Source organism: Perca fluviatilis, chromosome 20, assembly GCF_010015445.1.
Source record: "Perca fluviatilis chromosome 20, GENO_Pfluv_1.0, whole genome shotgun sequence".
Lineage (NCBI taxonomy): Eukaryota > Metazoa > Chordata > Actinopteri > Perciformes > Percidae > Perca > Perca fluviatilis.
In genome coordinates, this window is record NC_053131.1 from 9,176,077 (window position 1) to 9,191,001 (window position 14,925).

The 14,925-nt window shown below is 38.2% G+C and overlaps 1 protein-coding gene across 2 annotated transcripts; it reads right to left on the reverse strand.

The window, feature by feature from the left end:
- Window positions 1-1,169: 1,169 nt before the first annotated feature.
- zmp:0000000662 (RING finger protein 145) lies at window positions 1,170-13,466 on the reverse strand. 2 transcript variants are annotated; one of them, XM_039785609.1, is made up of 11 exons: window positions 13,196-13,466; window positions 12,719-12,984; window positions 11,994-12,102; window positions 11,126-11,217; window positions 10,729-10,970; window positions 10,096-10,271; window positions 9,838-9,978; window positions 7,743-7,925; window positions 7,464-7,611; window positions 6,319-6,675; window positions 1,170-3,188 (listed from the first exon to the last, which is right to left on the reverse strand). In XM_039785609.1, the coding sequence occupies exons 2-11, from the start codon at window positions 12,885-12,887 to the stop codon at window positions 2,268-2,270; spliced, it is 2,538 nt and encodes an 845-aa protein (XP_039641543.1). In that variant the 5' UTR covers window positions 12,888-12,984; window positions 13,196-13,466; the 3' UTR covers window positions 1,170-2,267. The 2 variants fall into 2 exon arrangements, with proteins under 2 accessions (XP_039641543.1, XP_039641542.1); XM_039785608.1 differs by having other exon boundaries at window positions 12,719-13,466.
- Between the last annotated feature and the right edge of the window lie 1,459 nt (window positions 13,467-14,925).

The following is a 14,925-nucleotide window of genomic DNA, read 5'->3' on the forward strand; positions in this document are numbered from 1 at the left end:
ACATGATTTATAAAACAAGTCCGGCATTATAACGTTACTCAATAAAGATAACAAGACAGTCCTGTCTACACTCTCATGAATAAGGCGATACATTCTCATATTATCAGGACATACGATAGATGTACTACAGACTTGTAAAGAAAAGATTATAATTAAATAAATAAAAACGGTGATAAAAAAAAAGAATAAAACTTAACTGAAGGGTAGACAATACAATTACATCTAAATAACATCCCTGTATCTGAGACTTTGAGAATGTTTTCATGTAGCCCTAAAATACTGATGCAAAGCTAACGATTAATAATCAACTTGTGGCTCTGTTTCTTTTTGGTTTTCGCTTCAATAAAGAAAATTAATAAAACCATACAACGAATCAGGGTGGTACTTTTTTGTTTTCATTTAAAGTGAATATGTAAATATTTGTTGAATACAAAAGTTCCGTTGTTAGCAGAGTGATGCAGATCTCTAGAAGTCGCAGCTGCAGCAAAATCACATTTAGACTTGTATAGAGTTTATGTGCAATGTGGAACAGAGCCATCATTAATGTTATTTATAGCTGGTTTAAGTTGGTTAATCGATTAGTCAATAACGAATTAAACTATTAAATTATATCAATTGTTTGAGTAATTTCTTAAGCAAAAATGCCAAACGTTCACTGATTCGAGCTTCTCAAACGGGAACATTTTCTGAATTTCTTTTTTCTTGTATGATTGTAAACTAAATATGTTTTGGATTTTCAACTTTTGGCCTGATAAAACAAGTCTTTTGAATTCGTCACCTCCGGCTCCAGGAAACTGTGAGGAACATTTTTCATTTTACTGTCAAAACACTTAATCGATAAAGAAAATAACTGTTAGTTGCAGCCCTAGTTTAGATTTTAATTAATCACACTTATTGTGGATTATACACCATAACATATAAACTCAGTTGCCAGTGTTTCAGGTACACCTAGCTAAAACTAATGTAGTCTAATACAACAGTCAGATCCTACCTTCATGATGATTATAATGTCGAAACTGTTATGGAGCAGTGTTGAATCAACTGTACTGATCATTTTGGAGGCTGCAGTTTGTGGTGCTGTTAAATTGTATATTGACAGGTGTTTCTATTATTTTGTCCACCCCATTTATATCAGTGAGGGTAGGCTAAATAAAAGAAACACTATTATATTTGGCTGATAATGTGCTTACTGCACTGTTTAATTAAATCACTATACTATACAGCAAACCTGGAGCCATGTAACATCCCAGCATAGGAATACAGTACACAATGCACAGAGAGGAATGGGAGTTAATAGTCTGGCAATGATATGGGTCACATTCATTGTAAATATTTCAGTTTCAGTCAAGATTGGCAGAGGGATTTATTTTTACTTACTGTAATTTCAATGTTTAAAGAAATTAAAAATTGTTACAATAAAAAAAATGTTTTGAAGAAGACCCTACTGTTGTGGAAAACGTATGCTATCGATAAAAGGTTCATATGTTCATATATAAATATCAACATTGGCAAAGATATCAAAAAGAAAACACTTTGTATGTTACTAACTATGTGCAAGGTAGGACATAGTAGATACCTATGAAATAACAGTGATGCAGAATGCTTTAATATCTCCGAATCAACATCTCAGACAAACATTTCTCTTAAGTTTACGGCGACATAATTCTGTTTAGAATGTATAAATCTGGCACACAATGTTAGGCTCACCTGTCATGATTTTTTAATACAGAAACTATGGTAAAAAATAAATAAAATAAAATTAATACTGGGAGACAGATAACCTTTGCAGCACATACGGCTGATTCATGAATAACAAAGACAAATGCTGAAACTTTTCCTTTTGCCAATTTGCTTTCACAAAAATTCAATACATGAGAACTACTGGGAAACATGAATCAAATGCAATTTAATTTCACTAAGTAAACATCTTTACTTGTAACCTGCTAGAATTTGGTAAATATTGATGCAAGATAATGGCTTTATAGTTACACACTATGAATTATAATATATATCCTTTTTTTTTTTTTTTTTTTTTTTTTACAGTTGTACAATAAGGGTATCATTTTAACCCAACACAATTTAGTCTCTATATTCATTCAGATGCATGTTAGTTGCTAAACCCAAGCACATTCATCACAATGTCTGGTAAAAGACATTTTACGATTGGTTCACAGAGAGAAGGCAAATGTGTTTATTTCCCTATTATGGGGAGAGAGAGGGGGGGGTGTGTCACCCTTTTACACCGTCAAGGCACTGATGCAAGGCAGTCAGTCGCTGTTGTCTGTGCTTGTGCAAGAGAAGGAGGCATCGGAGGACAGCCGAGGCGTCTCTGAGACCGTTTCAGCCTCTCCGGGCCCATCCAGGTCCAAGTCTGAATATGTGTCGTTTCCTTTATGACTCGGAGGATCGTCAATGCAGTCTAAGAGTCCTGAGTTTTTATTACATGATTTGACAGACGGGCTCACACCAGATGCCTCATGTTTTTTGTTCGATTCTGGTGAATCAAAGCTGTTCCATGATTCAGATTTCCCTTCACAGCTGTCATGTTTATTACCATCGGCATTCTGTGCAACTCTAGGCCACAAAGTACTGATGTCTTCAAGCTCTGCTCCATTAGAGTCAGACTGGCTCTCCACCGTGTACTCATTAAAAGTCGATGGCGACGGTGAGTCCTTGCCACTCTCCTCTCCTTCGTCGTCCATGTTAGGAGGAGACTTTTTACCCAGCAGCACATGGGGACTAAAATCCCCCCCTGAAGAGCAGCTTGACACTGGGCTGACAAATCCAACAAAGTCTCCACTGGAGCTGAAACAAAGACCTTGGACAGCTTCCCTGTTATTTTCAGTGGGTTTGTCTTTATCTTTGCACCCACAATCTCCATCCTCAAAGCTTTTAGTCTCCTCCCGCTCCTCGGTGGGATCAGGAGTTATAGCGTCGCTCTGCGTTTCTTGGGACGCGCCGTTGTCCTGGTTCTGATCTCCCTCTTGTGCAGCCAGACCGGGGCCCGTGTCTCTCTGAGTTGGAGTTGGAGCAGCCGGAGCGTCGCCTGAAGCGGGGCTCTGACTGCTCAGGGTGGGTCGGACTGTTTGGTGGCACATGGGGCAGGTCTCCTGCACATACAGCCACTTGCGGAGGCAGTTGCCGTGGAAGAAATGGCCGCAGTATGTAATCACAGCAGAGCTCATTTCCTGTGAGGAGGAGAGACATCATTGACTGAAAACATTACCTATAGACCAGTATGTAACAGTTTCATGGAGAAGTAACATATCTATAATACTATTACATATTATTTATATTTATGTTTATTTACTAAACATAAATGGCTAAATAATCTACATAAATAATCTACATATCCAGTATATTGTTGTTACTGTCCTTTTATGTTGTTGAATTATAGGCTTTATCATAGCATTCTTCTATTATATATACTTTATAGTACTGTATTACTGCCGTGTGCAGCATACTTTATTATATTATTATGTATATATTGTAATTGTACTTAATAGTCCTATTAGACCGTGCAAGAATCCGTCACAAAACTTTACAGGTGTGTAGTTGAGATGAAAATGAAGGCCCGAGTTTGTAGATGGGTGTGGGTCGAGCAAGGGCACCCCGGAAGTAGGGGGGGAAGGGAGTCGGATGGTCAAGATGGTCTCTAGTTTTAGTTTTATTTTTCCATTTAGTTACACTTAAAGCATTGTTTATTCGTTTCCTTACCTCTCAGCTTGTCACTGTGGATTTATCTTAAAAGCTCTTAAACCAGAAAATGGCAGGGCTAACATCTTCTCTACAGCTGTTTTCTTATTAGCAAGATTCTGTAGCTGCTTTCATGACAATTAACCTGTCATCGGTGTCAATGACAAGGGAGATAAAAACATCATTAACCTGTTTTAACATAAAACATGTGACAAACACAAGCATCATGTGCGAGGAGAGGTGGGGCTAAACTGGAAAGACAAGAACAACATGCTTAATAGGTAAGTACTATATATAAACACAGTAGTGCATGTCACATGTGCACAGTCTGAGATGGGCAATACTTTAAAAATCACAAAAAGTTTGACTCTATACTAACGTTGATATTGTGATGATATTTTTGATATGAATATATGTTTCTGATTTGGATAATGGACTGTGGACACATGTAGAGAAGCAGTGGCAGCAAAAACAGTCCTGTCCTGTTAGTAGTGTCCTGAGGAGTGACAGTCAGACACTGTATGTATGTATGTATGTATGTATGTATGTATGTATGTATGTATGTATGTATATATATATATATATATATATATATATATATATAGGTGTGTGTGTGTGTGTATGTGTATGTGTATATGTATATACAGTACAGGCCAAAAGTTTGGACACACCTTCTCATTCAATGTGTTTCCTTTTTATTTTCATAACTATTTACATTGAAGATTCTCAGTGAAGGCATCAAAACTATGAATGAACACATATGGAATTATGTACTTAACAAAAAGTGTGAAATAACTGAAAACATGTGTTATATTTTAGATTCTTCAAAGTAGCCACCCTTTGCTTTTTTATTAATAAGGGAAAAAATTCCACTAATTAACCCTGACAAAGCACACCTGTGAAGGTAAAACCATTTCAGGTGACTACCTCATGAAGCTCATTGACAGAACACCAAGGGTTTGCAGAGTTATCAAAAAAAGCAAAGGGTGGCTACTTTGAAGAATCTAAAATATAAGACATGTTTTCAGTTATTTCACACTTTTTTGTAAAGTACATAATTCCATATGTGTTTATTCATAGTTTTGATGCCTTCAGTGAGAATCTACAATGTAAATAGTCATGAAAATAAAGAAACACATTGAATGAGAAGGTGTGTCCAAACTTTTGGCCTGTACTGTATATAAAACAATCAATTCTGACAAAAAAAATAATCAAACGTGGTTGATATAATTATGACACTAAAACTACAACGATCTTAAAAGGTGCAATATGTAATATATTTACTGTATTTAATCAAAAAAATTACCACAATGTGTCATCAGATATTAAGGAAACATGCTAAGTTGAAATACTATGTTTTCCAACAACAATGCTAAAGCCAGTATTTTCTCCTTTTGAAAGTCCGTTCCGTGACAGAATAACTGTTTGTGTTTTGGCCTGTGTGTTGCCTATTTTGACAGCTGGCCGGGTTGCCAGATATACCTGTAAAAACACAAGCCCAGCGTGCTACAGCTGTAGTACAGCCATGGAAGCAGCAAACAAACGAACGGGATCAATGGAGATAGATTCACTCTATCCGCCCTAAAAAGAAAAATATAATAAATAGACAGATTGGAGCCTAAAAGGACACAGAGTTGACTAATTTAAACAGGTAAGCCTTGAGCTTCATTCATTTATATCACGGCTAACATAGTCATTTTCATTCATTTCCACATTCATGTGCTCTCACTAAATTATATAGAGTACTCAAGTTAGTTACTCGCAAAAGAAAAATGAAGTAGACACAGCCAGTGAAGTGATCCTGACTGGTGCTCCTGACATGCTAATACACGCTAACTGCTAATGTAGGATCCATGACATATACCAGAAACCGCAAGTTAGACTTCCTCATAATGGAAACATGCAATTTAACTTTGGCAAAACACCCAGTAGCCTGAATTGTTGGACTGGGACACAGTGTTCTCTACAGGACGTTTTGCAATGTATGTAACATTATGTAACGTTATGTTATTGTGGCTAACGTTACCATCACCAGCTTCAAGGTTATGATATGTTGGACAGTAAGATGATTCCCTTTTTTTTTTTACAAACTGGCATGCAACCATAATGTTTAATGTACTGACTGTACAGTGTATAGACAAGCTGTATAACGGGTCTGGAAGTAGTAGTACTGACAATCTCCCCCCTGCCGAAATTGTTCCCTCGCTTCTGTTCAGCGGGCGTAGCCGGCAGACAGTGACTGAGCCCTGGGTACAGACAACCGTGAGGTCGCGGTCTTTTTAGCGGCTGTTGGTAGGGGTGGGAATCACCAGAGGCCTCACGATACGATATCATCCCGATACTTATGTCACGATACGATATTATTGCGATTTTAAACATATTGCAATATTCTGCGATATATTGCAATTTATTACCTTTTTTTCCAACTTGAAATTTTTCCCAATTTCAAATGATGTCCCCAAAAGGAAACTTTGTCAACAAACTGTGCAGTAATGTCTGGCAATGCGAGACTAGCATCACGCTAACACTGACATTGTGTGACGTTGGGTTTAGCGTTCTCGACCTGGCAACTCCCGTGAACTTCGACGCTGGGGAGGAGGGGGCGGGGGGGATGCCACTAACCTGAAAGCAGATGGAACAGACGTCGTTGTGCTGCTGCAGCTGTCGAGCCGTGGCTCTGGGGAGGGAGTTGATCTTCTTTGCCGCTTCCTGTCTGAGCAGGAAGCTCCTCCAGCCAGACTGAGCTCGGAGCCAAACGTTGAAGTAAGAGTGGATGATGATGACGGAGGCGCCCATCCAGCTCCACTCGCCGAACAGCGACTCCCAGGTGCCGTACGCCACCACGCAGAGCGCCACCACAAACTCCAGCACCCTGCTGACGGCGTTCACCCAGTAGATCACCTCGTCCAGGCTCTCGATCGGGTCGCTGCGGAACAGCTCCACCATGAAGAGGGAGTAGATCAGCATAGTGCCTGTAACCTGGACAAACATTACACACCTTCATTTAGAAGATTACAAATAACCTACTTTATGACAGAAGTTATATGACTGTTTAATAGAAGGAGTTTTTTTGTTGTTACTTTACAGGTGCTATATGGAGAATTTGTATGTGATTATAACATCTTTCATATTATTGTAATAGCATACATTTTTCGTTTGTAGGGGGTTCATTGCTACTGCCACAGTGTCTTATTTGATACGACCACTGTGGGGCGCTAAAGTCATACATTTTCAACAGACCTATGGTCTACACACTTAAAGCATAAGCATAACCATATAAGAATAAATACCATGATTATTATCAATATAATACATTATAAATGAACTGGATCTTTTACTGAATTACATGCCACTGATTGAGTATTTGAAGTATGTCAATCAAACTGCTAACATTCAAGAAGTTGCCATTAATTAAACAGACAAGTTGTCAACAATAGGTGATGGAATATGTCTGACAAGTGGGAACTTTTGTCAGAAATGAATAAATAAAAATGTCAATAATGTCAAATTGGTGTCAAAATTAAAATGTGAGCAATTCAAAACATCAAGCATGTGAATAAAGTAGTAGGTAATGTCATAGTAACTTTATCAGTTGCAGGTTTCATAGTTATTTGATCTAATTTAGTTGTAATGGAAGTTTAATTTAATGTCATTTTTTTATTCAGCCAAATGAAGTCTTAATCGTTCAACTCTTCAAACACGTGCTACAAAGAGTAGTCCAGCTTCCTGTCTTCAACATTTCACAAGAAAGACATATAAAGCCCTACCTGAAGGGAGGTCAGCATGCAGCTGGACACCAGTATAAGGAGCCAGAAGTCCATGTGGAAGAACTGGGAGATTTTATAAGCCATAAAGACAGGGAAAACCAGAAGAATGAGACACATGCTGAGGCCACGGAAGTGTTTCCACACACTCCTAGAAGCACAGAAGAAAGGAAAAGAACAACCCAAATTCCTCAGAAAACTTTTGAAAACATTTAGTACTTGGCTCATTTTTCAATCCTGAATCTCGCCAGTAGAAATGATTTCCACTGATGTTGCTTTTACCTGTTGCGGGACGCCCCCAGGGCCAGAATAACTGGATCTGTTATCTCGATCATAGACTGCAGGGTTGAAGTCACCACGATGAAGAGGATGATGCTGAGGAGGAAGGTGCGCTGCAGTGCCTGCATATCTAACAGGCCCGTCTGGAGAGCGAGCAGGAGCAGAGTGACGCCCTCGGTCACACCTCTGAAGACAAGGAGGGTAAAGAATTAGAAACATGATAGAATAGCAGAAGTAACATGGTTTTTTTTTTCTATAAGGTTACACCACTTCAAACACAACTCTATTCATGTAAGTCAATGGACAAAAAAAGCAAAAGCTCCCGCAGACCTTTTTTCATTTTTGTTTGCACCAAACTCCAAACTGTGCACCAGCTTCATCACTTTATCCTATTACGATATTTTTACACTGTTTTGCCCTCTGGAACATCTGTGTGCCCACATTATATTTGTCTTTTTCTACTGAATCCAGTGTTTCCCCACACGTAGACTAATGTGTGGCGGTGTGCCGCACAATCAACACCTACCCCCACACACTGCGTTTCGTTATTATTATTTTTTTAACGCTATTTAAAACATGCAGCGTATTCGTTCAACTGCATTTCCTTTTCCTGCTCTCCTCCGTCTCTCTGTCACTTACACACACACACACACACACACACACACACACACACACACACACACACACACACACACACACAGCGTCTGTCTCCATGAAAACGAGAGAAGACGGCTGGCGAAATTCACAAGTTCACGAAAGGTTGGTATCTATCTCGTGAACACCTTTACACAATCACACATTAAAAAGTGCTATAAAAATATTTTACATTCTGAATACAATGTTGTCAGTGTGTTAATGTTGGAGTCCCAACCCGGCTCTTAGCAAACAAGCGATCGGCGACCGGCCGACAACCCCCCACGATAAGTCAATTAATAACCTGACAGATAATTAATCAGCAACTATTACAATTAATTAATCATTTATGTAATTTTTAAGGATAAATATCCAACATTACCTACTTCCAGCTTCTTAATTGTGAGCGGCTTTTCTTTGTCTTATGTGATATATAAATATCTGATATCGAGTATCTTTGAGTTTGGCTAAACTAAACAAATAATTTGAAGATGGGACTTTGGAAATTGTGAGGGGCATTTTTCACAAGTTTTCAAAACAATCTATATATCAATGAAATAATCAGCAATAATAAAATAATTGGTAGTTGCCACATCAATGATTACAGTGACAGCAAAGCTGCTGTTTGGTAAGTAAACCAAGGGATGGAATTTCCCAAGAGACCTATCCCTGGGCTCAGTTAAATCACCTGCCATGTCTGCTGCCACCATGTGATTTGGGCGCCCCCCCAGTGGTAACTGACCATAAACATATAAACGTTCTACAATAAAGGACAATAACTCCCAAATATTGAAGAAACTAACAAACAGACATATATTTTATATATATATTTTTTTTTAAATATAAAACGCTGGATCAAGTGATAATTTGACAACAATTGGATTATGTTAAAGGCGTTGCCCGTAGTGATGAACCCACCTTCACTGAGCTTTATGGGGGGTTTCAGTGAATTGTTTATCTTTCTGATGTGTAAATTTATTGTTTTGGTTCACTCTCAATGCTCTCAAAGTGTTGTTTACGGGCGCAGCAGGCAGCGGTTTTCAGGAAAAAAGCTCTAAAACCCACTGTTTGCTACCTGCTCAGCACCACACAGCAGACAGACACAGATAGAGACTAGCTGGGGAACATCTTGGAACATTAAGCAGCCAGAGCCAGGTTTTTCTCTCAGGAGTTGGTCAAGACCAAAAAACAGAGCTAAAAGAAATTAAATATTTGACTTACATTCATCTTGCAGACACAAACATGACTCCAAATGAATAATAAAATTCCTCTGACCGCAACCGCTGGATGTGTGTATAAGCAACTGTTTTCTAACAAGTTCAACTTAAAGGGTTATTATATGTCAATGTTGTGCTCAAAGTAGCAAAAGAAAATAGTGGCCAAAAAAATCTGTTATTGCAAGTTTAAATGTGGACCGGAAGAAGTTAATTTGTGATGTAGTATAAAACTGGAGACAACATCTCACCTGTGCATGACGTTGTCATTCTGAACCCCTGCATAACCTCCCAAGTAGAACTTGCATAGGTTGAGTAGTCCAAGAGCGAGATAGGACACCACAAAGGTCAGACCCAGAAGAGAGTACGGTGTGGCACAGCATTCAGAGACACTGTAGGGTTCAATAAATGTAGCAAAGAAAACACCACATTATAAACCAAATACAACCTGTGTAATGTCGGGTACAAACATACGCAAAGGAATAATATTCCACCTAATCACATCCCACCTGGTGAGCAGGAAGAACATGATTCCCTGATGGCCTGCAGAGGCGTGGCCAGACATGGTGTCTGAGCACAGCTGGACGATGAACAGAACAAACCAAAAGACACTGAAGAGCACTGGGACGGCAAACTGGTTCCACAGAGAGATTCCCACAGCCAGAAGTCTGTACAGCTCGATCACCTGAGGGACAGGAAACCAGCGAGGTGACCAACACGACACAGTGAACTAAAAAATCTTTACAGATAACCAAAAAGTAAGAGCAGCATATTGAAACTGTGGGTCACGTTCCATTACAATATGTTGCTAAAACACACAAATCTTATCAAACTGTTAAAACAACATTTCGGAGTAATAAAATAAACTCATAGAAAACAAATAAGTATAAAAGGTAACATTGATTTATTTATACTTGAAAAGCCACAACATATTTGATAGTGTAGTATAGTAAGATGAAGATTTCTAAACAGTTAAAAAGGTAGGAATAAAATGGAAAAATAAATAAACAATCCAGAGTAATGCTACTCTAAAACAGACAAAATATCTTAATAACTTTGTTTTTTTGGAAACTCTTTTCATTTATTCAGGGCATTAGCATCTACAGGATGCATGGTGAAAATACATTTCAGAATAAGAGTACCTCCAGCTGCAGCAGCTCTGAATAGGCAGCCTTTGCGAGGCGATATGGCACAAAGACATGTGAGAGGAGGAACACGGTGATTCCAACTCCGGTCAGTCCCATGGAGAAAGTGTTAACGGTTAACAGCGTGGTGTGATGCACAGCGCAGAATCTGGCCAGCAGGGGGAGCATGTGAGCAGAGAACAACCACACCTTTCTGGTCTTCATCAGGAAAGCACACAGCGTGCTGAGAATAATCTGACCTGAGCAGAAAATAACAGTAGGACGATTATAAAGCTTCGGCTTTGAGTAGAACCGTATGAAATGCAACCTTCAAAAACAGAATAGTCTATGAATATGAATCTAAATGAGCCTAAATGCTTCGTTTTTACACGGAACTTTGGTTTTCGGGACTCACTAGTCATTGCAGAGACAAATCTGTTGAAGGCCAGAGAGTCAAGGTACACTGCTCCTTCAAAGCCGTACTGCAGCTCCTCACGAACATAATCCCTGTAAAATAAACAGAAGAAAAAAACAGGCTTTATAACTATATGGTATGTCTGGTAATGTAATGTACTATATGCTGGTTGCTTTCAGCAGACACATCATTAAAATTACACACAGCAACACACAATTATCTGAGGTGTTGTGTTACACTGCACTTTGCTAATATTACCTTGTTTTTTAGAGTAAGTACTTGTCCTTACTCAGAGGTACTTTGACTGTATTATCAGCACTGGGTATATAAATAAATAACATTAATAGATGAATGAAATACTTAAATAATTTGAGAAATCAATAAATAAATGAACTCAATGCACAAACCTTTGAGAAGAAACTATTATCCTACTGAAGTAAAATAATTCCTGAGGTGACAGTAAAAGATCAAATTTAATTTAATTGTGGAATTAATTAATCTATTTATATATATATATATATATATATATATATATATATATATATATATATATATATATATATATAAATCAAAATTAAGTCACTTGTTTGTTGCTGTCCAAATAAGTCAGCTCAGGTCTCTTTATAGCAACAAGCCTGAAGCCTTTAAAGAAACCACTGGTTGTTCTCACGTTACAACACATGACACAGTACAGTCTTCTAAAATGAAATATCAGGCTGAAGGAAACAGGATACAGGGAGGGGTGCTGCAGCCAAGCTTTGTCAGGAGAGAAAACTGATCCTGGTACAATAAATCTGGGAAACCCAGTAGTAGCAGTAGCAGCTGTAGTAGTAGTAGTAGTAGTAGTAGTAGTAGTAGGGCATCTCACTTAGAAATCTGATGCCCCATGTATAGGAGCATGGCAGCGAGGATATGGAGGTAGAGCATCACAATGTGTCTCAATGGCAGAACCAACACCACCACGTTTATCAGATGACCTGGAAGGCAAATGGAAATGCTCACGTTATGGTTTCTGTGTTTGACGAAGACAAGAGAGTGAAGATACTAGTAGACACTCTTTGAAAAGTAGAAACAATACACACTAGAAAGGCACACAAAGTGGAATCACATCCAACTCTTGCCATCAGATCTACTATATTTTTCAATTCAATTATTGAATGTGTGGATAACAATTTTGGCAATGTTGAATTGACTTATCAGTCGTGCTCTGCAATTAATCGAAATGTAATCGTGATTATGATTTCGGCTCCCCATGATGACAAAAACAGAATAATCGGTATAAGATATTTATAGTTTAACTGACTAACTTCGTCTGTAGATCATGACATAAAGGATAGTAAAAAAAACTACATTTTATTTTATATTTCATTTAACTCACAGTTGACGGACAAAGCCTTTTTGGTCATCAATACCAACATAATGTGCAGCTACCAAATGTAGTGGTAAGATACCGCTAGTTGGGCATACAGAAAACTTTAAAATTCCACATATTCATCAGTCTGTAGTTTTGATTTAACACATAATGTGTTCTATGTTATGCCTGTTTAACTCTGTGCATGCGGGTACAATTTTCATTATTTTATGCACACTTACCAATGTAGTACATGTTCCAGATGACATATTTGTATTTGAAAAGCAGGTCTTCATTTTTGGCCTTGATGTGCTCCGTTAACCCTTCTATGTCACATTTATACAGCAGGTCCAGCACCAGTATACTCGGCACCCTGAGGGCAACGTTGGCCAACTCTTCCAGACGAGGCATCTTTAAAAAAACAACTTTTGGGGGGGTGTGAGCAGAGTGCTTGTGTGTCACATACTGTTAGCTAACCGTCTCACTGCTTTGCTCGTCTTCTTGTCATCTGAAAAAACACATCGAACTTCATGTCAGGCGCCCAAGGACCTCCTCCATGAGCAACCAGGCCGTTATTTAGCTGTGAATTCCTGCTTTAGCGTCACATTTAGCCCACTAGCCAACGCAAGAGATGTGCAGAAGATAGCTTGTGAATTAAGACATCACAATCACATGCTTTCAAGTAGCTAGTGTGTATAAGGTGACAGTAGTTCGCTTACTTTGCACGGTGAGAGACATCAAAGCCGAACAGCCATTTGCTAGCTAGTTGCTGCTGCTGTCGGTTAGCTTTCACAGCGACAAGCAACATGTTTTCATAGCACCACAGGCAAAAATATTTAACTTTTTCTGTAACTTCCGCTTGTCAAAGATAGTTAGAAACAGCCGCCATGGAAAAAGTTAAATGAAAAAGCTGAAATTATACGATAAGAGGATAAGTAAAGACACTTCAATGCAATGTTATGATTCCACTCGCTTGCGTGGCCATTTCCAGTGTACACGTCATGTCGAAATGCACCAATCAGGTTTAGGTATTCTCGATTTCAAAATAAAAGTCATGCGTTTGGATACTACTGTTTCTACTACTACTAATAATATGCATTTTTATAATGCACGTGTTAGCAACATTATATAACTTAGACTTTTACTTTAATATCACTATATTGTTACTTTATATTTTGCCTTCATATACTTTTACTTACTGTTTTACTACCTGTTTACATAGGCTTTATATTTATTATTTATTATTTGTCATCACACAGTCCTCAAAGCACTGCACAACTACTGTCTCCACACAAACTCTCTCATAATAGAATATAATCCTGTTATTCCAAACAAAGACATTTTAAAGGGAAATTCCCAAAACAAGAGTTTTTGCAGTTTCTCAGAAAAAGAGATGACTAATATAAAAAAAGTACATTTCCTGACTGTGTGGGTGGGAAGTTGCCTGTCTCTCTACTTTATCTGCATAGAGAAAGGAAGTTGTTTCTCACGTAGTTCATATTCATACATAGATATCATCACCTGAAAGCCAGTATTTTACATTTCTTTAACTCTTAAACTTCAGAAATACTTAGCATACCCTCTTTAGTTGATGAAGTTTATATAATGGCCTTAGCAAAGGAATCTTAAAAATAAAACTCCTGCACAACATACATGAACATATATTTTCCTCCCAAATAATCCAGACACTAGGCCTACAGTATTTGCACATAATTTATTTGATTGACACGAGAGCTGTGACCTCTGAGATTAACTAAACGGGCAACATTATGAGATGCTTACACTCTGTTTAATGTGGTCATGTGTTTGATATGTTATTGCCTCATCCTGTCACACTGCACCTGATGTGGAGATACTGTAGGTCTGGCAACGCGAGACAACACTGCACCTAAACTGAATTGAAATGAAATAACTTTTTCTGCCTCTTTTATTTTTAGGTGTAATTACTGACATTAAACTGGTTTGGAGCAGCAGTTTGAAATGTTTCCACTTCTAAACTCTATGGCAGTGGATGAATTCAGACTTGTACAGGAGACTTATTGCTGAAGAGAAGATCATTCAAATGCTGTCAGAGAGACTGACAGCTGAGCCAAACCTGGAAACACAAACAAAGACAGCCTCACTGTATAGACTGTTTGGTTTACATGCTTACAGACCATCTGGGAACACGTCATATAGCCTACAGCTTAGAAAATAAACTCCTTGTTTCTTTTAATGCCGTCTTGCATTGCAACATTATTCATTTTACCAGATGTTGACAGCCAAGTGAGTAAATGCTGATTTAAGATCATAACAGTGTGACTTAAATACAACACAGATGTGATGGTTTGCTGACAATTGTGGAAATACGTGCTTTGGATGGAAGTAGACAAGCAGGGGGGGATATGTTTCTGGTATGTGTGTTTGTCCCATTTAAAATAATGTGTGCTCTTTTATTTATTGCTGTAAT